Source organism: Phoca vitulina, unplaced genomic scaffold, assembly GCF_004348235.1.
Source record: "Phoca vitulina isolate PV1807 unplaced genomic scaffold, GSC_HSeal_1.0 scaffold22, whole genome shotgun sequence".
NCBI lineage: Eukaryota > Metazoa > Chordata > Mammalia > Carnivora > Phocidae > Phoca > Phoca vitulina.
Window position 1 is genome coordinate 13,890,671 of NW_022589725.1, and position 24,708 is coordinate 13,915,378.

General features: G+C 46.4%; 2 protein-coding genes across 5 annotated transcripts in view; both read right to left on the reverse strand.

Moving 5' to 3' along the window:
• The window catches only part of BCL2L1 (BCL2 like 1), a 51,692-nt gene extending 36,664 nt beyond the window's left edge, over positions 1–15,028 (reverse strand). The window contains exons 1-2 of one of the 4 annotated variants that reach the window (XM_032419266.1): positions 14,920–15,028; positions 12,694–13,369 (exon numbers count right to left, since the gene is read on the reverse strand). In XM_032419266.1, coding sequence (XP_032275157.1) covers positions 12,694–13,257 — 564 coding nt within the window. In that variant the 5' untranslated portion in view covers positions 13,258–13,369; positions 14,920–15,028. Of the gene's footprint in view, positions 1–12,693; positions 13,388–13,675; positions 14,068–14,805 lie in introns of those variants that run through there. The other 3 variants (XM_032419264.1, XM_032419265.1, XM_032419267.1) reach the window with 3 other exon arrangements.
• On the reverse strand, positions 13,801–16,347 carry LOC116641941 (translation initiation factor IF-2-like). Its single transcript, XM_032419949.1, has 3 exons — positions 16,309–16,347; positions 14,920–14,970; positions 13,801–14,805 (listed from the first exon to the last, which is right to left on the reverse strand). The coding sequence occupies exons 1-3, from the start codon at positions 16,345–16,347 to the stop codon at positions 13,825–13,827; spliced, it is 1,071 nt and encodes a 356-aa protein (XP_032275840.1). The 3' UTR covers positions 13,801–13,824.
• Between the last annotated feature and the right edge of the window lie 8,361 nt (positions 16,348–24,708).

Genomic DNA, 24,708 nt, shown 5'->3' on the forward strand with positions numbered 1-24,708 from the left:
AGTGCTTTCTATGTTCCAGGTTCTGTGGCAGGTTCTAGGGACACAGCAGTAAATAAAGCAGAGGAGGAGGTTCCTGCCTTCTTGGAGGCCCTTGGCAAAGATCGAAGAAAATAGGCCCTATTGCCAAATGCTGGGTCAGCAACACTTATTGTGTATAAAGCATGACTTGGGGCACTTGTGGAGGAGGTGGAGAACAAGGTTATGGGCCACAGTCCTCAGCTTCAGGAATCCTATAATCTCCAAAGGATATCCACATACTCTCTCAGCCTAAAAGTTTGCTCTTGGAGAGTAGCTCCAATAGTGATCACAGCAACTTGATCACCTGTGAAGACACTGATAACAATAGCAGTAATAGTTGCTGTCATACTGAGTAATTACTATATGCCAGGCTCTATGCTAAGTGTTCCATGTATCTTACTAGTTATTTTCATGCTCCCAAGAGTCTTTCAAGAAAAGCACTATAGGCAGCTTTTTGTGCCCACGGGTCCTGTCCCCGAGCTTTAATAAAACCACCTTTTTACACCAAAAAAAAAAAAAGAAGAAAAGCACTATATATTATCATCTCTTTTTTATACATGAGGAAACTAAGGCTGGGGGAGACTAAGTAATTTGTCCAAGGATAACTATAGAGCAAGTAGGATTCAATAATTGGTTTGGCAAATTTTGTACCTAACTCTTAACTGACGGAATTTGTCCTAGGGAGGCCATGGAGAGGCAGACACCAGGAATACCAGGAGTAGCTACTGCCTGGGAGGGCTGGAGCCTCCAGAGCCCCCAGAAGATTCTTCCTCACCCGCTTCCATCAAGTCTGAACATCACATAGATGAGAAGGTAAGGAGGAAATGGGTACATATACTCAAGCTATTTCTAGGGCAATAGGAGTTCTCTCCCTCTCTGCTAAACCTCCAGGGAAGTTTGTGACCTCTATTTGCCACCCATCAACCCCCAGAGAGAGAGAGAAGTAGGCAGGGGTGGGGGCAGGGCAGTCTTTTCTCCCTGGGATTGGGTAGGTGGGGGCACATCAGGGAAGAAGGGAGAAGCCAATGACTGGACAAGAAGCCTGTACATGTGATATGGTTGATGTCCTTCACATGGAACCCTCTTGGGGGAATGCCAGGACACCTTTTGGACCCAAGAAGCCTCAGAGAGGAGAGACTGGTACAGCCCTAAACTGCAAGTTAAGCTAACAATTTCTAAGCAGTGTAACTAGGTCATCAGGTTCCTAGAGAAGCCAGCTGTGGCTGGGGGATGGGGAGGGAAATTTTGTAGTCTACCAAGATCCCTACTTCCCTTCAGGCCCCGCCCCCCCTGAAATCTGCACCTGCTCCCAAACTGACCCCTTCCCCCAGCTGGGCCCAGCTGTCAACGGCTCCCAAAGCCCTGCCCCTGCCTTCCATGGGCCAGAACCACAGGGGCCTCTTGGGCAGGAGGTATCTTATCGCCACCTGAGCCCTTCAGAAAGGGAGCTGTAGGACAGGAAAGGAGTGGCCTCTCCTGGTGGGTATTTCTTGCTCCATGAGGGCAGCAAGAAAGTCGGGCCCCTTGGGCCTGCCTAGGGTACCTTCCTGGCATTGTTGCCACAGGTGGCGGGAGACAGGTGATGTTTACCCTGCTGAGACAAGAGTTGCCAAAAGGCTTCAATCAGGCCTTTGAATCTGCACCTGGCCCAGAGCCCCAAAATAACAACCAGGGCTGTCTACCTGATCCACAGGTCGCAGGTGCCGCTGGCTTTTATCTCCCTGCAGTTCTGCCTGCTGTGCCCCAGCTGGCAAGGGATTCTCTCTCCCAGGGGTTACTGGAGACCTGGCTGCATCCCTCCAGTGTTGGGCCTCTCCTCATTGGCCCCACCTGTACTGTCAACCATCCCCATCCCTCTGCCCTGAAGCCTCCACCATCAGTCACTGCTCCCTTTTCCCTGACCAGCTTTACTGACAACCCAGACCAGTCTACCTTCTCACTGCCTCCCAAATGCATCATACACGTTCTACCCTCCAGATCTGCCTGGGTGGTTCTTACCTACCGAGGCTGCCCTCATCACATTCTTTCCACCTACTGAAAGCCTTCAAATGGTCCACATCTTCCTAATAGGTAATAATGATGCCTAACATTGACTGAGCATACTATGTCAGGCACTGTGCGAGGTGGGCTACAGGGTCACTCACTCATTCAACAAATATTTGCTAAGGGTCTCCTATGTGCCAAGCACTCTGCTAGATGCTGGGGATGAAGGAAAAAATGAGACAAAACCCCTACACTCTGGGGGCTTAGATCTTACTGGAGGAGACAGACAGTAAACATGTAAATATGAGTGGCCTTTTGAGAGGTGATATTTAAGTTGAGACCTAAATGGTAAGATGACAGCTCTGATCAGATCTAGAGAAGAGTGATACAGGCTGAAAAAACACAGCACGCCTATGAGAAAGAGATTGCTATTGTCTTCATTAAGGGATGACCATTATCTTCCTTTTACAGATGGGGAAACTGAGGACTCAGTGTGAACTACACAAAGCTACAATGCTGAGAAAGTTACTATTCAAGCCTTTAGTGATCTTTCCCCTTCCTGACACTTTCCACTATTGGCACAGAAGAGGGTCTGGGTTGGCGATGCAGTTGGCAAGGGAGAAGGTACATACTGATGATGCAGCCTGAGAGTAGAGGCCTTGGGACCGAGTCATCAACTGAATAGCTGATGGTGGAAGTGGGCCGGTTTGGCAGAGGTCCAGGGCACCTGTGGGATACAGCCAGTGGGTCTGTCCTCTTCTACTTCTGGAAACTACACCACAGACTTGGCACAGTTTGTAGTGTTTTGGGTCTATTCCTCCTGCTGCAAATGAGTTTGCTTCCTTAGGGACAGAGACATTTTTGTCACCTAACCTGCATCTAATAATAACCCTTCACGTTCATTGAGCAGATGCTGGCTGAGCCCTTACCCAACCTCAGGCCCTGTGCCAGGAACTCAGGGTAAAACAAGCCAGTCCGGACCTGCAAAGAAGCAATGACACAGTGGCTTGAGGGTAGGCTTTGGCACCAGATACATCTGAGTGCAAGACCCAGATCTGCCTCTTATAAGGTATGTTAGTATGGACATGTTATAGAGCCTCTGGAAGCTCTGGATTCCTTTTTTTTTTTTTTTTTTAGATTTTATTTATTTATTTATTTGACAGAGAGAGAGAGAGACAGTGAGAGAGGGAACACAAGCAGGGGGAGCAGGGGAGGGAGAAGCAGGCTTCCCGCTGTGCAGGGAGCCAGATGCAAGGCTCGATCCCAGGACCCCGGCATCATGACCTGAGCTGAAGGCAGACGCTTAACGACTGGGCCACCCAGGTGCCCCAGGATTCCCTGTCTTGACACAGTTGTGAGGACCAAACAAGATGATTATGTCAAAGGGGATAAACATAGCACTTGGCACAGAGCAAACACTCAACACACAGTATCTGTTATTATTATTAAAAAATACCTTTGCTTACTCTGATGGGTTCGTATTATTGTCTCAGATTTAAGGGTGAGAATTTGAAGCTGATAATGCCTCATACTATACCACAAGCAACAAATCAAGCTAAACTTCAAATCTGAGTCCAGACTTTTACCTATGGGTGTATGGAAGGTGATCAATACACACCAAGTATAATGAACCTTGCCTGGTGTGTCTGGCAACAGAGGGGGTGGATGGGTGATACACATAGCCTGATTCAGATGGCAGAAGGGTATCAGCAAGGCCCAAGATATGGGGGGCATGGAAACAGACCACTGAGGGATGGGACCCAGATCCACTCACCACAGTATCCATAGTATCCCCAGCACTTAGCACATATAAAGCATTCATCAGTATTTGTTGATTTAACAAATGAAACAAAACTCTGAGGACAGCTCCAAGCAATGGACAGCCTTAGGGAAGGCAGGCATGGTCAATAACACTGCATTAAAAGTCAGAACATGGATTCTAAGTCTGACTCTGCCATTTACTGTGGGACAAGCCCCCCTGCCCTGAAATGGGACTGAACAAGCCCACCTCACCTACCTCACTGTGAAACGATGTATACAAAGGAGTCTGGTAAATTATAGAAAAGCGTTCACACGCACATAAAAGCTACTATCATCATGCTCCAGACTACTAAAGCAGTAAAGTGTTGAAGGTGTCATCTCAAGTCTGAATCCCAGATCGCCCTGGTATTTATTAGCTTATGAGGTCCTGAGCACATGTCATTTTTCTCTGAGCCTCAGTTTTCTCAATCGATAACCTTGTAGGGTTTTAAAGGAGGGTAGAGATAAAGAACACAGGCTTTGGAGTGAGGCAGTCTTGGTTTGAAATCCTGACTGCCTCCTGCTAACTAAGCCCTCCAAATCTCAGTGTCCTGTAATGATCAAGTTGTTGGGACAGTAACAGAGATGATGTTGGTAAAAGGCCTGTCACATAAGTGGCACTGGATAAACACCCACCATCATCTAGCTGGTAGTGAGGGGGAGGGGGAAGAGCGCAGAATTTAAAAGTGGGAGCTTGGAGCTTACTAACCGTGCTACCTTGCGTAAGTTGTTTAACCTCTCTCTACCTCAGTTTCCTCATTTGTAAAATGGGGATAATAATAGTGCCAACTTCAAAGTGCTGCTAGGCGAATGGAATAAATAAATACATGTAAAGCACTTTGAACAATGCCTGGCATAGAATAAGCACTTGATAAATGTTAGGTACTATTAATAGTAATGTTAACAATAATATTAATCACCAAGTGGAATAAGAGGGAGGGACTGTTTAATCCTGGGATGTGGGCATCCCGTGGAATAATTCCAGGGAAGTCCCTGGACAGCTGTTTGTAGGCAAGTTTTCAGCCTCTGAGAGAAAGGCTCCCCCATGGAAAGGACAGGAGACTGGGGGGGGCGCTGAGCTAAAATCCCAGTCCTGCTGACCAGGCGGCCAGCCTCTGGGGAGGCAAGTCAGGCTCCTTGGAAGGGACACTGTGTTCCTGGCTCCGCCTGACCGGGGGAACAAAGGCACGTGTGTGTGGCCAGGGAGGAGGGAGGGGAATGTTTCCCTTTCAAGAGCGGAACAAAGGATCTGAGGCATAGTTGAGTGCGTTCCAATCCCCTCCCAAGCTAGCTCCCATTCCTCAGATGATTGTCCAACAAGGTTTTCAACCTTTCTAGCTTCCTCCTGAAAGGTGAAGGGGGGGAAGGGCCGGCTCCACTTCACTCTATCCTCTGTCATCAATCTCCAAGAGGCAGGATTTACATGTGCCAAACCTCTAAGATCTCTCTTAGGAGTCTCCATCCTGGGCAGGGGAACCTCTGAGGAAACTCAGGGTTAATGGATGATACAAGGCACTGCAAGTGACAGGCTTAATGTCCCTCTAGGGGGAGTCCCAGACTGAAACTGCTACTGAGTGATGGAGCCATGGAGAGAGCTCAAGAGTTCTGACCAGCCCCCCAGCATGGGATGGGGGAAAAAAGCCTGACAGAACTAAGTGGAAATGCATTTTCAAATCTTAAAGGGGTGATCAAGGGCTGGAGAGAAGCTAGGTGAAAGGTGAACGGGGGAGGGAGCAAAGAAAGTAACTGACAAGAGGAAAGGGAGGGACATGTCCAAAAAAAGCAGTTTGTGGGGAGGGGGGAGCCTTTAGGGACATGACTTTCCAGTTTCTACACTCTCGCCAGCAGGAATCGGCTGCAGGGCTGGGACAGGAAGCAGTCCATGGAAGTCACTGCAATGGCATTTCCTGAAGAGCGAGAGAAAAACCTCTAGTTCCGAGGGGAGCTCTGGAGTCTGCCCAAAAAGCCCTGTAGCTTGGAGCTAGCTGTAAGGCTCCAGCTTGGACCGAGAGCCTCATCAGGGATGAAACCAAGTACCCGAAGGTCCCAAAGGCAGTTTCTTTCTGCAAAAACACTATTTGCAAAAATCAATATGTAATAAACGGGAAGCCAGAAGGAGCCCTAGGATGCGGCTGCCGTTTACTGCTGATACGAATAGTCACTGTTTCGAGGGCCTTAAGATATGGATTAACTCACTGAGTCTTCAGAACAGGGCACTATTATTATGGCCATTTACAAGTTAAAAGACTTGCCCAAGGTCACAAAGCAAAGAAGTGGTCAAGTGCAGATCTGAAAATCCAAAGCCTGTGTCTTCCTCCTGATGTGTGACCTTGGCAAGCCACTTCACCTTTCTGAGCTTGACTTCCCTCCTGCTCACCTCCCTGGGTGGCTATACGCATAAAAAGGCATGGTGGATATGAAAGCGCTTTCTGAGCTCTAAGTGCTACATAAATGTGGTTTATTATTATTATTGAGGGGTCAGTGAGAAACTACGCTACATTGACACTGGGATTACTTAATTTTTGCAGTTAAAGTGTTGTAGCTATTGATAGAAAAGAGCCATCCTCAAATGTAACTAATGTGAAATAGGGCCTTACTGGAGGAACTGGCCACAAGGCTTAATGCCAGTGACAACCAGGATTCATAGACTATCAACTTCAACCCTCCATCCTACAGATACGGTGGAAACTACAGCCTGGGGGTGAAGTGAGCTGGCTAAAGCAAGACAGTGAGTCTGAGCAGACTGACGACAGAACAGGGATCCTGACTCTAAGACCAGTGCTTATACCACCATGATACAGGAACACCAAGAGCTGCTGCCATGACAGAACACTGCTAGGACCTGTCTGCCTTGAGGATGTGACCTGTCTGCCTAGAGCATGTGTTGGAGGGGCATGCAGTCCAGAAAAGGAGAATGGATGCTGAATGAGTTTCTGACGTGAGTTCTGTGGTGAAGATGATTAAGAATTATGATACCAACACGTGCCAGGCTCTACCCATCTCAGGCATGCCTCTTTAGGTCTTTGCCATGACCTGATGAAGCAGGTATTATTTGCCCCAAGGTTCAGAGAATTCAAGGAGCTTGCCCAAGGTCACACAGCTAGATGTGGGTGAGCTGGGACCTAGGCCCAGAGAAGCTGCAGTTACTCAGACCGAAATATTCCTAGAATGGAGGAGGACCATTCAGGATACCACATTTGAAGAGAACTATCCCTGAAGAACAACTAGCTTATTTAGCCTTGATTTCATGACCTCCAAGTGGCTAGAAAAGGTGGCTTCCATCAGTACACCAAGTGCAAACCTGGCCATATTCTCTAGTCACTTCTCACTACTTCCACCTCAGCCTCCTGATCCAAACCACTCTTCTTTCTCACTGGGCAGCTGCACCAGCCTCATCACTGGTTCCTCCTGGCTGCCGCCCTTGCCGAATTCAGATCACTTCACCCCTGCTGCAAACTCTCTCCTGGCTTCTCTCGCATTCATCCACAGCCAAGTCCTCAGCATGGACTGTAATGCGCCGTGTGATCTGGCCTTTGGCCACCTCTCTCCCCTCTCAATCCCAACCACTTTCCCTCTTGCTATTTCTTCTCTAGCCACATTCTTCAGGTCTTGGCTCAAACACTACCTTTTGGTGATACCCTCCCTAACCTCTCTTAAAACTGCAGCCCCACCTCCCTTGCGAGGCATGCCCTTGACCTGCTTTATTTTCTTCATAGTGCTTACTATCACCTGATATGTTTTATATATGTATTTACATGCTTATTGTCTGTTTCTCCCCACTGGAATGTGAGCTTCACGAGGACAGAAACTTAATTTAAGGCAGTAGTACCCCTAATACCTAGGACAGCCTGGACATAGGAGCTCAATATATACCATTTGAATCAATGACCGAATGATCAGGTCAGTGAAAATTCCCATTACTATTATTCTGGTTTGATAACTGTCTGTTTCTTCAGAAATTTGGTGGGCATCTCTCTCATTAGATACCTGCTATGCCCAAGACCTCTGTTCAGTGCTGAGGAAACAAGTGTGGACAAGATGTGGACTCCAGGGGCACCTAGGTGGCTCAGTCGGTTGGGCGTCTGCCTTCGGCTCAGGTTGTGATCCCAGGGTCCTGGGATTGAGCCCCATGTCAGGCTCTCTGCTTGGCAGGGAGTCTGCTTCTCCCTCCCCCTCTGCTGCTCCCCTTGCTTGTGCTCTGTCAGATAAATAAATAAAACCTTTAAAAAAAAAAAAAAAAAGATGTGGACTCCACCTTCAGGAAACTCCTAAATCTGGCAGAGATATAATAGTGTGAGAAATGTCTTCTTTACACTAAGTTCATGCTACCACTGTTATTTTCCTCTCATTTATCCAAGTTCTGTTGGGTACTCTACCAATAAAAAAGGTGTAGCCCCTCTTCCTCCAGATATTTGAAACTGGTGATCATATTCTCTTGAGTCTTCTCTTCCCCAGGCTAAACAAAAAGACCCAGTGGACTGTCTGACTCAGGTCTGCCAACTGGGAATGGGGAAAACAGACTGTTGACTGGAGGGACAGAAGAGAAGCTGCTCCAGGAGCAGAGTGACTCCTTCAAAGAAAAGAGAGGGAGTCCCTAGGGAGGACTCTGTGCAATTAGGTTGGGGGTAGGGACAGGGCCCTGCTAATTAAGGAAGTAGATTATACTTCTGTCAAAGAGGAACTCACTGAGAATACCCCTAAATCTATCCATGCCAAACCTAGACAAGACCATGGTTGCTGAAAGAAAGCCCCATGATGGAAGACTGAGGACACTGGAAAATGCTGAAGCCTATTGGTGTGAGGACAGATACCTGCTGGGGAAAGGACAGCTGACAACCGCTGCTTCCTGCAACCCAAACAAATCTGGTGACTAACCACACAGAAGTCAAGAAAACCCTCTGGGTTCTGTTGGGACCCCCTGAAAAAACACCTGGGTAATTTTCTACCAGAAGCTAAAGGGCTCTATGGGGCCTCTGGGGAAATTAGTCCCAGGAAGTCTGGAAAATCCTGTGATGGTGACAGGGTTTCAAGAGCAACCTCAAATGTACATCCAGAAGAACTGGGTGCTTTGAGGTGGAGTCCCTGAGACATTTCTACCCCACTTTGGGACTTGAATGAGATTACTAAAAATTTCCACATTTGGGGTTTCTAATGGGGTTTCCCCAAGAAAACCGCAGAATTGCCAACAGCTGCTGAGATCTGCAAAGGTCACTGAGGTGCTTCAGCTAGCATATACCCATGCCAAAGAAGCCAGAATAGGCAAGAAGAGACCTATAGAAACTAGAAGACCACAGAACCATGCAGCCTGGGAAAGGCCAAATTATGTTTCCTCTCTCCACACACTGTTCATTGCTCCTGACAATGGTTTTCCATCAAGCTAAGGGGTTTCCCAGGGACTGCGATCCCAAAATGGCTTGCCCACCTGGGTCCTCACCCTAAAATTGTCCACATTCCCATTGGAAAACCCCCAAAACACTCTGTCCCTACAGAGAAGGTCATATCATATTCCATTCTAGATGAGTATCTCAAGAGTTGGCTTTGTTTCTTGAGAACTCTGGGGCCAAAGTTCAGTTTTCTGAGGCAGATGGTCCACTCATTAAAAGAAGTGCTTCCACCCTACAATTAAGGCCCAGGAAGGGCTTTTGTTCTAGATTCTTTACTAGAGTCAAGCTATGGCAGGTGGCTGTCATTATTCTATTTTACAGGTAGGAGAGATGGATGGACAAGAGAGACAAACAGGTTGAGCATCTTGCCAGGTGACTCCAGGCAGGCAGTGGTGTGGCTACATGTGGAATTCCAGTCCTTGGAAATCACCCACAATTAAGCAGATATATCTGAAACAGGCCACCTTCTCCCCACACACACACGATTCTTATCTACTGGCAGGGCCTGAGAGGGTTTAACAGTGAAAGAATTAACAAAAAGGCCACTCTGGGCAATACCCTGATGCCTACTTGAGTTTTACCAATGCCAGAATCTGAGGCTACTACACATGTGCCTTTGGGAACCTGCTACTGTCAACAAAGACGCTCTTCTACCCGAGGCTTCCTGAGCAATGTCACGGACCAGAGTGAGCACCTCCACGGGCATGTTTTGTTTGACCCAACAGCATTTCTGCCCTTCTGTGCCAGGCTGTCTGGGTCACTTTATTACTCCTAGGACAACCTGATGCAGATGGAAAAGACTTTAGGCTTCAGACTGAGGCCGACCTAGGTGTAAATTCTCACTCAGTCACTTAACTGGCTGAGGGATACCTGGAACCAGTCACTGAGCTATCAGGAGCTTCACATGTAAACTGGGAATAAACCCACCTACCTTGAAAAGTTATTGTGTGGGATATATGAGATAGCACGTCATTTCCATGAGGGAAGGTATCATGTGTGGCTTACTGTCAGCACGGTGCCTGCCTCATAGTAGATGCTCAGTAAATTTTGGTTGCGTAAGTAGAAGACCCAACACAATGCCTCATACATAGGATGTACTCTATAAAGGCTCATTTCCTTCCCCTTTTCTGCAGGGATGCTAAAATTAGAGCATATCCCAGGGTGGTAATGGCCCGTAAGTCCTACACTCGTGGATCCGCCACAGCCTCCAGGAAGGTTTTGAGATGCCACTGTAGTGCAGCTCAAACAGGATGGTACTTGACAGGGAAGTGTGTGGGTAGCTTCTATCCAAAGGATCTCTAACTCCAATGTTCTTTACCTCCTGGCCTCAGGGAGCACGTATGCCCAGAAATGGTGCTGACATAACTGGCTTCTGCACACATCCCCTCTGTTCACCAGGAGGAAGTAACATATGGTATGTTGTCTAACGGGCTCTGAAAATTCTTGGGCAAAAAGACAGAAGATGGAATTTCAATCCAGGGGTGATCTAATGAACTTGCCCTGTGTTGCCGTGTCTAAAACCTCTTTCTGTATACAATACTGGGCGACTGGCAATTCTCTGATCCTGGTAGCCCTCTGCAGAGGCTGGCCGACGGAACAGACACCTCTCCCAGACTGCCTTTTGTTAATAGCTGGCAACAACCCACCTGGTATTAGCACCCCTGGCCAAAGACAATAGTCAGGCAAGGTGGGCACAAGGCCCACGTCTCTACTAGGAGATGCCTCGGAGGCTGCATCTAAAGTGCTGGAATCCTGTCCCTCCTGTAATCAGCTGAACAAATATTTGCCCCCAAAGAGAATCAAAGCAGGAGGGAACAGGCGAGGTCATCACACAAACCAACAGGAACTATTTAATCATTTATCCCCCTAGGGAGTTCATTTACAGAATGGCTTTCAAGTCTGGTCAGCCTTAGCTCGGAGAGCTCTCCACTTTTACCTCCCCCCCCAACCCCACCCCAGTCATCTGACCTCTATTGACTTGACCCCTTTGTATTTTACAAGAACTGGCAGCAGGAAGAGTTAATGAAGTTGCAAAGAAATGGGAAATAAGACAGGGGGAAGGGCAAACTAGGCGGTCTCTGGCTCAGAGGTAAACTGAAGTGCCACGCCCTAGGCCCAGCCTATGGATAATTTGCATTCTTGACATTCCTGAGTCCGTGCTGCAAGGCCCCTTCCACCTCAGCTCCTTCAATAGATGACTTACTTTCCACGGCCTGCTCAATTTTGGGGGTATTCTGAGGGGACCGAATACCTCTCATAAGCCCTGCATCTCCCCTAGGCAGGGAGATAAGCAAGGAAATTAGGACTGAGTTTGCTGCAGAAGAGCAAACATTGCCTACAATGACCAATGGTAAGAACCTCTCACCACTATCTGCTCCGAAGTTGGTGATGGGCAAGAGAATTCTCCCTCCCTAGGAAAGGAATGAGGGCACGACTCCTTCGTCTGGAACCAATAACAACTACTACAGGGACTTGCTGGTGCCAGTCACTGCTCACATTAGCTCCAAGATTTACAATATTCTGCAAGGCCAAGAGGGCTTGCCGCCTTTTTTTAGTAGAAGAGACTGAGGCTCAAGGTAAACTGGCCTGTCCAAGGTCACACAGCTGGTTGAGTGACAGGGCTGGCACTCACACCTATGTCAGTTTGTTTCTGAAGTCTGTCACTGAATCTCTATATCCCAAAGAGCCCCAGAGACCAGGTTCTTGCTTTGCCATCCAACAGTGCTCCGTGAAGAGGCCCTAGGACCCCGGCTGGAAAGCAACAGGCAGAACAGCTGGAGCTCCCCAACCGACCCCAGGCAGTGAGGTGCAAAGTCCCCGGGCTTAATGCGTGACACAGCAAGAGCTCCACAAACAGGCCAGCCATGCAGAAAGTTGCACACTTCAGAGCAAATGAACAGAGGGGTGCAGCACAAAAAACCGGCCCAGTGGCATAGCTTACACTGCCCTAAAAATCTGACAATCCTCAGCCATCCAGGCCAGTGGGAACTTCTGCCTGGCCGTGCCCTGTTCTGAGAGGAGAGGAACATGTATGCAAACTCTGAAATAAAGGGAACTTGATTTGTGGGAGGGAAGCCCAGGACAAGACTGACATCCCTGGGGGGTAAGAATGGAGGGGCTCGGAGGCATTACACCCATCAGCACTTACTGTGGTGAGCCATTTTGTCAGGGTGAGGGGGAACACTGGAATAACTTTCCACTCGCAAAGATTTGGGGCCAAATAAACACACAGGCTATGTTTTCCTCTGCTGAAAACTGGAACACAAGTATGAAAGAGTAGGGTCATGAGGGTGACCAGAATGAAAGATGCCTGGTCCCTCAAGAACTAGGTCATCTGTATTTGAGAACAGTTAACCTCTTGTGGTGCAATGAGGCCGGTCACATCTCCTTAACAAACAGTCTCCAATAACCACCCAGCACAACAGAAAGAGATACGGGGGAGAGGCTGTTAGACATCTCTCTGACTGGAGGCCAAGGGAAAGGTACATACAAGGGGCGTGGTCCTTACCCAGCCGCCGTTCTCCTGGATCCAAGGCTCTAGGTGGTCGTTCAGGTAAGTGGCCATCCAAGTTGCGATCCGACTCACCAATACCTGCATCTCCTTGTCTACGCTCTCCACGCACAGTGCCCCACCGAAGGAGAAAAAGGCCACAATGCGACCCCAGTTCACCCCATCCCGGAAGAGTTCGTTCACTACCTGCTCAAAGCTCTGATATGCTGTCCCTGGGGTGATGTGAAGCTGGGATGTCAGGTCGCTGAATGCCCGCCGGTACCTCAGTTCAAACTCATCCCCGGCCTCCCTCAGAGCTTGCTTCACCGCTGCCATGGGGATCACCTCCCGGGCTTCCAAGCTGCTGCTGTGGCCAGTGGCTCCATTCACCGCAGGGCTGTCCGCCAAGTGCCAGGATGGGTTGCCATTGATGGCACTGGGGGTCTCCATCTCTGATTCAGTCCCTTCTGGGGCCTCAGTTCTGTTCTCTTCCACATCACTAAACTGACTCCAGCTGTATCCTTTCTGGGAAAGCTTGTAGGAGAGAAAGTCAACCACCAGCTCCCGGTTGCTCTGAAACATCTTTATAATAGGGATGGGCTCGACCAGTCCATTGTCCAAAACACCTGCTCACTCACTGAGTCTGGTCTCTGCTTAGTGGTTCTCTTCTGAGATCCAAAGCCAAGATAGGGTTCTGATGGGAGAGAAAGAGCTTCAGGAAAAAAAAAATTAATATGCATGCCATTTACCCTACAATATCCCATTCCCCTTCGAGGTACCAGAACTGGTTTCTTTGTGGCTCTCAGGTAAGGTCTGGGTCTAGCTTCCAAAAGACTTCAATGAAGTCAAATTGAAAGCACCCGTGGGCTCTTTCTGAATCACCACACCGGCTTTTTTTTTTTTTTTTTTTTTTTACCCCAGCCACCCCCTTTTCTCCGAAATGCCTTCCTCAGAAAGTCACCCCCACGGGCAGTCTGCCCCCCACCCCCACACCACCTACATTCAAATCCGTCTCAGGCAACCGCAGGCAGGTGCAACCCCGGGAAGATCTTTTGTAACATAGGTCGGGAGAAGAGGTGGCAGCCGGGATGCCGGCAACTCAGCCGGCCTCACGGCGGCTGGCAAAAAAAGGAGCTCCGGCTGGAGGGATCATGCGACCCGGCAGGCTGGGAGCGCAGAAGGCGACACAGGAATTACGAAGCTCAGGAACCGGCCCCCTCGCTTGCTTCCTCCTCCATCGCCCGGATCGAGGGCGGCCACTCGGCAGCGGCCTCCTGCCACCCGGGAGCCCAGCCCCCTCGCTCTTGCACGCCCCTTGGCTCTCCGCCTCCTACTGGGAGCCAGGAGAACTCTCCCGGAGGTGGCTGGTGTGGGGTTTAGGGTTTTGTTGTTGTTGTTGTTGTTGTTTCTATTTAAGTACCAGTTCAGGGTAAGGCTTCCGAAACCCTGCAGGGACTTCTCAATGGGGCTCAAGGTTTCGAGAAGGGACAGAGGGAGGGGGAAACTGCCTCGGATCTGCGGTCTGACTTCGGAAAGGCCATCCCCGGGCCTTTCCGGGAGGCTGACGACCGGGGACCCCCCAGAAACACCGCTGATTTTCTCTGAATTCCCCAAAGGCCCTGGACGTGGCGGCGGTGGGGGGGGATTGCCGGGTCCTCCATTCCCCGCACGGACACAATGGCCGCCGGCGCCCTGCACAAAGACGGGGTGAGGGTGAGGCGCCGGGCCTCTCCTCGGGTCAGGGAGAGGGACTGAGGCCTGCTCGAGCCTCCCCCCACCACAACAGCTGAGACCACGTTTTCCTGAGGACAGGTCCAAGGCAGCTTCCTGGCGCCCCCGGGAGGACTTAGGGGCCGGGGGCTGCACCTCTCCCGAGCCCGGGGCGGGTGGGCTGCGGCCTGGCGGCTTCTCCCGCGCGCTAGGCCGGGTACCCGCCGGGCCACCGCCCCGTTGCCAGGCAACAGCTCTCCCTCTGGGGCGCCCCCTAGTCCTTTCAGGGAGGAGGGGTCTCGCCCTCGGCGGCCCGCCCCGGCGTAACCAATCAGCGAGCCCAGTCGGCACAGAAGCGGGACGGCGAGGGCTCCCATTGGACGCAGCGCCTGCCACGCACAGGGGAGGCGGCGCTCTCACCTGCGAGCCCCGCGAGCCGTGGGGGGCCACATCCCCCCTTCATCGGCCAGGTCGTTTCCAGACGCGAGGGCTCTTCGTGGCCAAGTTCCGCGCCGCGGACCCGGGCCGGCCTACCTGGCTGACGATTCGCGCTGTCTCTTCCGAACGAGCCGGCCTCAGTTTCCCCTGAAGAGACCGGGGGAACTTGCAAGCTCAGTCACTTCCGGTGCCGCGGCAGCGCGCGCGAGCCCGAGACGCAAAGGGAGTGCGCGCCTTGAGGACTGGCGTCAAGACCTGGGAGAGAGCGCCCCCTTGCGGCAGATCTGGGGAATCTGGAGACGCAAAAAAAAAAGCAACGTTTATATTCATATTTCCATGAGTTCGTTCATTTAGTCAGTTTCATCCATCTGCGAGGTTATATATCTAAAAAGCGTCGCGCTGTAGCTAAGAACCTTGTGTCTTGGATTCCAACTCTGTCAGATGGGCAAGTTCTTCAACCGCTCCGTGCCTCAATTTCCTTAACTGTAAAATAGGTAAAAAACCAATCTCCCTCATTGAGTTATTGTGAGAATTGAAAGAGTTGTTATTTATAAAATCTGTAGCACAGTGTGTGGTCCGTAGTATGTGTTGCATAAATTTATTCAACAAATGTTTATTATTTGGGTTGCTGAAGATAGAAACAAGATAAGACATGGCCCCTGCTTTCATGGAGACAAACCCCTGAGCTGGAGAGAGACAGTAAACAACTAAGAAAATACACAAACAAGGTAATTTCAAATAGTGACTAGTGCTATGAAAGAAGTGAATCAGGGTATTGTCATAAAGAGAGTGAAGGGAGGTACTTATTTAGCCTGGGTGGTCAGGGATGTAAACCCTGCCCTGCCTGCCCAGTGAGTGAGAGAGAGGCATTTATTCAACAAATTGTTTATGTAGGGTGGCCAGGGATGGCCTCTTTGAAGAGATGACACAGAACGCAAGACTTGAAATACAAGAAAATGCTGGGGCACCTGGGTGGCTCAGTCATTAAGCATCTGCCTTCGGCTCAGATCATGATCCCAGGGTCCTGGGATGGAGCCCAGCATCAGGTTCCCTGCTCAGTGGGAAGCCTGCTTCTCCCTCTCCCGCTCCCCCTGCTTGTGTTCCCTCTCTCGCTGTGTCTCTCTCTGTCAAATAAATAAATAAAATCTAAAAAAAAAAAAGAAATATAAGAAAATGCTGACCCATGGTAAGAACCTAGAGAACAGCAACTTGGGAAGAGGGAACAGCTTATGCAGAATGTCCTGAGGCAGGAAGATCTTGGAATGTTCCAGAAACTGAAGGAGAAGCAAGTTGACTGAAGGTAGTGAGGGAGAGGAAATGTGGCATGGGAGGAGGTTGGGAAGTTGACCATGGAAGTGAGTTAGACTTGATCCTAAACATTGAAAGGTGTTTTATGTTAATTTAATTAAAAATAGGTATACAGGAACACCGAATATTAAAAATATGCAAAGAGCATAGAATGAAAAAGTTAAGTCCTCTTCCTACCCCTGCTTTCCAATCCACGGGTCCCCCCACAGCGATCATCACTTCCTTCTGAGGTCTTTCAGGGATGGTCGCTGTAGTCACAGGCAAATTACTTGTACAGATTTTTTTACACAAATGATAGCTTGCTATAAACACTTCTACATCTTGCTCTTATGATTGAGCTCCACATTTTCGATCTGCCTCAGTTTTTTAAATTAATACACAGCTTTATAAAGACATGCCATAATTTACTTGCCTAATCTATTTGCGAACACTTAGTTTCCACTCCTTTCCTATTACAAATAGTGCTAGAACTTGTCCATTTGTTATTTTGCATACGTGGGAGTTTATCTGTTAGGTAAATTCCTGGAAGTGGAATATCAGTAAATGAGTATATGAACTTGTTTTTGTTTTGTTTTAATGGATATTGGCAAAGTACTCTTCATAGGTTGTACCAGTTTGCCCTCCAATCAATAAGAGAGTGCCTCTTTCCTTACATCCTGAACTGCAGTGTGTTATCAAACCTTATTTTCCTTGCCAATCAGAAAGATAAAAACCAACAGGCACTTTTATTTTTCATTTCTTTTTTTTATTAAAGATTGTATTTATTTATTTGACAGAGAGAGACAGCGAGAGAGGGAACACAAGCAGGGGGAGCGGGAGAGGGAGAAGCAGGCTTCCCGCCAAGCAGGACCCTGGGATCATGACCCTAGCAGGGAAGGCAGACACTTAACGACTGAGCCACCCAGGCACCCCTCGTTTCTTTTTATTAAGAGAGAAGTTGAGCAATTTTTCGTATTTATGAGCCTTTTTGTGTGGGGGGGGTTCTGGTGAATTCTCTGTTCACTTCATTTGCCCTTTTTTCAGTTGGTCTTTCCATTCAGCTTTTCCTTGTTGATTTATAGGAATTTTTATCCTTTTTTTCTACACCTAAGATGTAAAGATTTTTCCAGTTTATTATTTATTACCATGGACAAACTTTTATTTTGTATGTATCTCAATTTATCAGTCTTTTCCTTTGTGGTTTCCAGGTTCTATGTCATTCTTAGGAAAACCTCCAATTCAATATTAGAAAACAAATTCTCTACTTTCTTCTAGTTTTTACATGGCTTCATATTTTATATTTCAATCTTGTGCCATCATAAAGTCACTTTGGTGTGAGGCAGGAATCCACAATTTTTTCCCAAATAATCACCTAGTTATCCCAATAATTTCATCTTTTCCCAACTCATTTGAAATGTCTCTATTATCATAATCTTCATTCCCAAGTGTATTGGGGCCAATTTCTGAACTTTCTATTATGTTCCACGGAAGTTTTTTTTTTTTTAAGATTTTATTTATTTATTTGACAGAGAGAGAGAGAGAGCCCAAGCAGGGGGAATGGCAGAGGGAGAGGGAGAAGCAGGATCCCCGCTGAGCAGGAAGCCTGATGTGGGGCTCCATCCCAGGACCCTAGGATCATGACCGGAGCCGAAGGCAGAGGCTTAACCGACTGAGCCACCCAGGTGCCCCCCATGGAAGAGTTTTAAACTGGGGCAGGATGTGATCTGATTTGTGTGAATCTGTGAAACCTCCTGTGTCACAATTATTTCAATGTGAAAATTATCATTATGGACGTCTATGATGTGCTTTGGGGGCCCAGCAGAGGGCAGATCAGCCCTGTCCAGAGACATGAGCTTTATTGAACTGGTCCTTAAAAGAATAGGATTTTGCCTGGAAGAGAAAGGAGGTAAGGGGCATTTTAGGTGGAGGGCGCTGCCTGAGCAAAGGCATGGAGATCTAATGTGAGAGTCCATGGTGTGATCTAGAAATAAATTGGGATGGCTTAGAGGGGAGTGGTGGTAGCGGAGACTGAACGTAAATGTGCATCTGCATGTGCAGGACACTGCATAGACACCAGAGGAACCAGCCAGGCTTTTTGAAGGGAAAGGACATGAAGAAATTTATATTTTGGAGAGATGGATAGGGTCTTTTGGGAAGGGAATTTTGCAATACTTACCAAAAGCCTTAAACACAGGTCTGGAAAGATCATTGAGAAATGATCTTTGATTGGAATTGAATTTAAGAAGTGAAATGCATCCAAAGATTTATCTACAGAGATGTCTGTGCAAGGTTATTTATAACACAGGAAAGAAAATTAAAAATTAAGAAGGTCAATAAATAAGGTGACGGTTTACATGGGTTAAATTTCCACATTAAGGGTGCCTGGGTGGCTCAGTCATTAAGCATCTGCCTCAGGCTCAGGTCATGATCCCAGGGTCCTGGGATCGAGTCCCACATCGGGCTCCCTGCTCAGTGGGAAGCCTGCTTCTCCCTCTCCCACTCCCCCTGCTTGTGTTCCTGCTCTCGCTGTGTCTCTCTGTCAAATAAATAAAAATCTTAAAAAAAAATTCCCACATTAAAATTGTAATTGAGTAATATTTAATGAAGTGGAAAAATGCTCAAAGCGTAACACTTAAAAAAATAAATTGCAAAACTATACTGAGGATTATGATTTATAAAAAATGTACATTACACACAAAATATAGTAGAAGGAATTCTGCCAGAATGCAAAGAGGTAGTTATTGCTGGGTACTCAAATTATGGGTGATTTTCTTTTCTTTTTTATGCTTTTCTGTGTTATCTAACATGACTATTTTGTTTTAATTGGAAAACACTGTTTTTTTAATATATATATATTTTTTTATTATATTTTAAAAAATATTTTATTTATTTATTTGACGAGAGAGAGAGACAGCGAGAAAGGGAACACAAGCAGCGGGAGTGGGAGAGGGAGAAGCAGGCTTCCCGCTGAGCAGGGAGCCCGACGTGGGGCTCGATCCCAGGACTCTGGGATCACGACCTAAGCCGAAGGCAGACGCTTAACGACTGAGCCACCCAGGCGCCCCTGGAAAACACTGTTTTAAAAAAAATTTTTTTAAAGATTGTATTTATTTGAGAGAGCGAGAGCACAAGTAGGGGATAGGGAGAGGGAGAAGCAGGCTTCCTACTGAGCAGGGAGCCCAACATGGGGCTCGAAACTAGGACCCTGGGATCACAACCTGAGCCAAAGGCAGATACTTAACTGACTGAGCCACCCAGGTGCCCCAGAAAACATTGTTTTAAAAACATGTTTGCTGAGATTTAGATGATGAGGAAATGCTTGTGGTGTAATGTTAAGTGAAAATAAAAGTATACAAAATTAGTTGTGTGACACAATCTCAACTCTAAATACCATGCATAGGAAGAAGGCTAGAAATCAATATGATAAAGACAACAAAAGTGGAGAAAATCCTTGCATAGATGCTACAGAGAAACAGAAACAGAGTGGTCAATAAATCTGAAAAGATGCTCAACCTCACTAGTTATCAAGGAAAATGAAAACTAAAACCTCCGTGAGATGCCATTTCACACACCAGACTGGGAAAAATGGGAAAATCTGATAAAATCAAGTGTGGTTCAAGAATATGGAATAACTTTGGGAAAAAAATGTATTGTTACCTAGTAGAATTGATGATGCCCATAACCTATGACCCAGCAATTCTATTCTTTGATACATGCTCTAAAATAACTCTTGCACATGTGCAGGTATAAGAATGTTTACAGCAGCAGGGGTGCCTGGCTGACTCAGCTGGAGGAGCATGCAACTCATGATCTCGGGGTGGTGAGTTCTAGCCCCACATTGGGTGTATAGAGATTACTACTAAAAAAAAAAAAAAAAAAGTAAACTTAAATAAACTTAAAAAAAAAAAAAAGAATGTTTATAGCAGCACTACTTGTTTTTTTAAGATTTTTTTTTTTTATTTATTAGAGAGAGAGAGAGCACAAGCAGGGGGAGCAGAGGGAGAGGGAGAAGCAGGCTCCCTCCTGAGCAGGGAGCCTGATGCGGGACTCAATCCCAGGACCCCGGGATCATGACTTGAACTATAGGCAGACACTTAACCCATTGAGCCACCCAGGTGTCCCAATAGCAGCACTACTTGTAATAGCAAAAATCTGGAAACTACTCATGGATCCATTATAGCAAAACATTTAAACAAATAGTAGTATATTTATACATAGTAATGTGATACAGTGAGAAAATAAGTGGATTTAGTTACACACAACATAAAAGAATCTTAGAAACATGTTGCATGAAAAAATTGTAAGAGAATAGTGAAGTATGATTCCATTTATATATAGTGTGAAAACAGGAAAAACTAATCTACATACTGTGTAGGGTTTGTGGTAGCCAGTCTCATCCAAGATGGCCCCCAAAGATCCCTCCCTCTTGGTATTCACACCCTTGTATGGTCCCCTCCCACAATATACCAGAGTTGTTCTATGTTACTGATGGCAAATGGCAGAGATGATGGTATGTCACTTCCAAGACTAGGTTATCTCTTTCTCTCTCTCATCACTCACTCTGGGGGTAACCACCTGCCATGTTATGAGCAGCCCTACAGAGAGGCCCATGTGTGGTGAGGAACTGAATGAAACCTCCTGCCAGTAGTCATGTGAAGATCCCCCTGCCCCAGCCAAGCCTCCAGATGATTATAGCCAACAGCTTGACTACAACCTCATCTGTGACCCAGAGCCAGAACCACTGTTATTAACCACTGAATTTCTGACCCTCAGAAACTGTATAAAATAATACGTATTTGTAATTTTAAGCTAAGTTTGGGGATAATCTGTTTTGTAGCAATAGATAACCAATACAGGGATATATACCTATGTGGTAAAATTACAAAGAAATGTAAAGGAATAATAAATACAAAATTCAAGATAGCCATTGCACATTAACAGGGGTGGGTTCAGGATGAATTGGGGAAACAAGTAAAATTGAGAGTTTGAAAGATAATGGAAATGTTCTTATTAAATTGAATTATACATATGTATACAGAATTTGTTGCCTTTCTTTCTTTCTTTTCTTTCTTTCTTTCTTTTTTTCTTTTCTTTCTCTTTCTTTCTTTTTAAAGATTTTATTTATTTATTTGACAGAGAGAGAGGGAACACAAGCAGGGGGAGTAGAAGAGGGAGAAGCAGGCTTCCTGCAGAGCAGGGAGCGCGATGCGGACCTTGATCCCAGGACCCTGGGATCATAACCTGAGCCAAAGGCAGATGCTTAATGACTGAGCCACCCAGGCGCCCTGTTGCCTCATTCTTTATACAACCATACGTTTAAATACATATATTTGTATTTGTATCTACTGAATATCTAATACATTTTAAAAAGACTGGAAGGAAATATACTAAAATGCTAATAGTGGAGATGTTGCTTCTTCTAAAGTCTATGTAATAGTTATTTTTTGTTTCTTCTTTATTATTTCCTGTATTTTCTAAGTATTATAAATAAGAAAGTATTACCTTTTTTTTTTTTTTATTTGACAGAGAGAGAGATAGCGAGAGCAGGAACACAAGCAGGGGGAGTGGGAGAGGGAGAAGCAGGCCTCCTGCCAAGCAGGGAGCCCGATGTGGGACTCGATCCCAGGACCCTGGGATCATGACCTGAGCTGAAGGCAGACGCTTAATGACTGAGCCACCCAGGCACCCAAGAAAGTATTACTTTTAAAGTGAGAAATTAAAAATATATAAACACATATACAAAAATATAAAAATACCTAAATGTGTACATGTATGAATATAGATATATGAGGTTTGTATTTTTATGCAAAAATCTCTGAAAGATACATAATCATCTTTTAACACTAATTTTTTTTTAACCGAGGGAGAGGGATTGGCAATGGGGTGTGGTAGGAGGTATAGGGCTTTTTCACTTTTTACTTCATACATGTTTATGAACCCAAATGGACCTGGCTGCAAATCTTAACTCTGCTATGTGACCTTGGGCAGTTCATGTCACCTCTCTTGAGCTTCAGTTTTTTCCATCTGGAAATTGGAAATAATTGCACCTACCTGGCAAAGGTGTTGCAAAGATTAAGTGAAGTCATGAATGTACAGCACCTAACATATACCCTCCATTCTGTCATAGGCATGTATTATTTTTGTAATTTTAAAGCATATTTTAATATAAAAGATCTCAAATATTAAAGTACCTGACTGATGTACCAAGCCAGTGCCCACTGCAAATGCAGAGGATGGGATTTCAAGAGATTCTCTTTCCTACTCCCAAAAGACAAAGGCCCCACCTGGGCCTGGCTAGCACTGATTTTATATGAGCTTAAGAGAAACCCCTGCATCATCACTCACTCTCCATCCCCCCACCCAGGCCCTAGCAAACATTAATCTACTTTCTGTCTCTATGGATTTGCCTCTTCCAGAAATTTCTTTTTTTTTTTTTTTAAAGATTTTATTTATTTATTTGACAGAGAGAGAGATAGCGAGAGCAGGAACACAAGCAGGGGGAGTGGGAGAGGGAGAAGCAGGCTTCCTGCCGAGCAGGGAGCCCGATGTGGGACTCGATCCCAGGACCCTGGGATCATGACCTGAGCCGAAGGCAGACGCTTAACGACTGAACCACCCAGGCGCCCCTCTTCCAGAAATTTCTTATAAATGGAATTATACAATATTTGTCACTTCCAGTCTGGCTTCTTTTATTTGTATAATGTTTCAGGTTCATATACGTTATAGTATGTATCAGTACTTAATTCACTTTACTAAAATATACTATTCCATTGCATGGATTTACCACCTTTTATGGATGCATTCATCAGTTGGTGGACATTCGGGTTGTTTCCTACGGTCTTTCGTTCTTAATCAGGTTGCTAAGGTCTCTGTAATCCTTCCCCAAAAAGAACTCCACATCAGCCGTGAAGAAAGAGACCAGGAAACACCTGCAGATTTCCCTTTGCTTGGCTGGATGGGAACTATGGAAGACAGAGTGGTGCTCCCTTCTCCAGGGATCCTTTTGATGGCTCTCACCAATGGCTCACACTTGCAACCTTCTCCAGGGGAGTGTTCTTGGATGATTGCAGCCACCCTGCCTGGAGGTGTCTGAGAGTTAGTTGCCACCCAGAGCCAATGGGTGGCTGGTGTCCATTCTCCATGAAGTAGGAGGCCTCCACGGAGCTGGAAGGCAAGTACAGATTTTTGGCCTGGTGGCCACTGGTTTAGATGGTGGAGGGACTGACAGACACAGAGTGAAGGAGCAGATGTGGAAGGGGCAAGGGTAGAAGTTGGTTCTTTCTTTCTCTCTCGCTTAAAAAAAATAAGAGTTTGAAGAGCCTGAATAACTCTCTGATCCACTGGCTCCTTCTCTTCTCTCCTTTGCAGATTTCTCTCCCCTACCAGATTTCCACTATAAAAAACAATAAATTCAAATCACACAAATAATACATGGCTACATTCTTTTCTAAAACCAAGATAAAACTCACATTATCTGTCCTTTCTGTCCACAATCCAGTTTAGTTCCTCCCCTCTGAAGTTCCCACACTTGTCAGTTTGTTGTAAATTTTCCATACCTTCTGTCATATATATATATATCTCTGTTTAGGAGAGGCAATGTAGGGCAGTGGTTAAGGGTTTGGCCTCTGGAGCTGGACTTCCTGTGTTCAAATTCTGGCCCTGTCACATATAAACTGTGTGACCTTTGAGAAGTTGTCTACCCTCTCTGAGCCATAATTTCCTTAATCTATTAAGTGGAAATGATGACATGACCTCACAGAGTTATTATTAGGATAAAATAAGTTATTATATGTAAAGCACTTCAAACAGTGCTTGGTATATGGTAAGTGCCAGATGAGTGCTAGCTGACACTATTTATACACACCCACAGGAAAAGTGGAGTGTTGTTTTGCATATTTTTAAAAAACATAATGGTTTCAGGGGTGCCTGGCTGGCTCAGTCTGTGGAGCATGCAACTCTTGATCTCGGGGTTATAAGTTCAAGTTTCACAATGGGGATAGAGTTTACCTAAAATAAATTAATTTAAAAAAAACATAATGGTTTCATAATGAATTTATATCAATCAGCAACTTGTTTTCTTTTTTTTTTTTAAAGATTTTATTTATTTATTTGACAGAGAGAGACACAGCGAGAGAGGGAACACAAGCAGAGGGAGTGGGAGAGGGAGAAGCAGGCTTCCCGCAGAGCAGGGAGCCCGATGTGGGACTCGATCCCAGGACCCTGGGATCATGACCTGAGCCGAAGGCAGACGCTTAACGACTGAGCCACCCAGGCGCCCAGCAACTTGTTTTCTAACCAAAACCGTGTCTCAAAAATACTGCCCCATCAGTCCAGATCAGTTGAACTTTTTTGAACTGAACTGATGCTTAGTATTCCATTCTATAGACAGTTTATTAAAATACCCTCCTACTTACGGACATTTAGGTGGTTTCCAATTTCTCACAACTACAATGCAACAGCCTACTAATTGATTTCCCTTTTTCCATTCCTGTTCTCCTTCCCTCTGTTTTCAGCACAGCAGCCAGAATTATCCCATTAAAAGCAGAGAGCTAATCAATGCTCAAAACCCTCCCAGGCCTCCTACCTCATTCAGAGTAA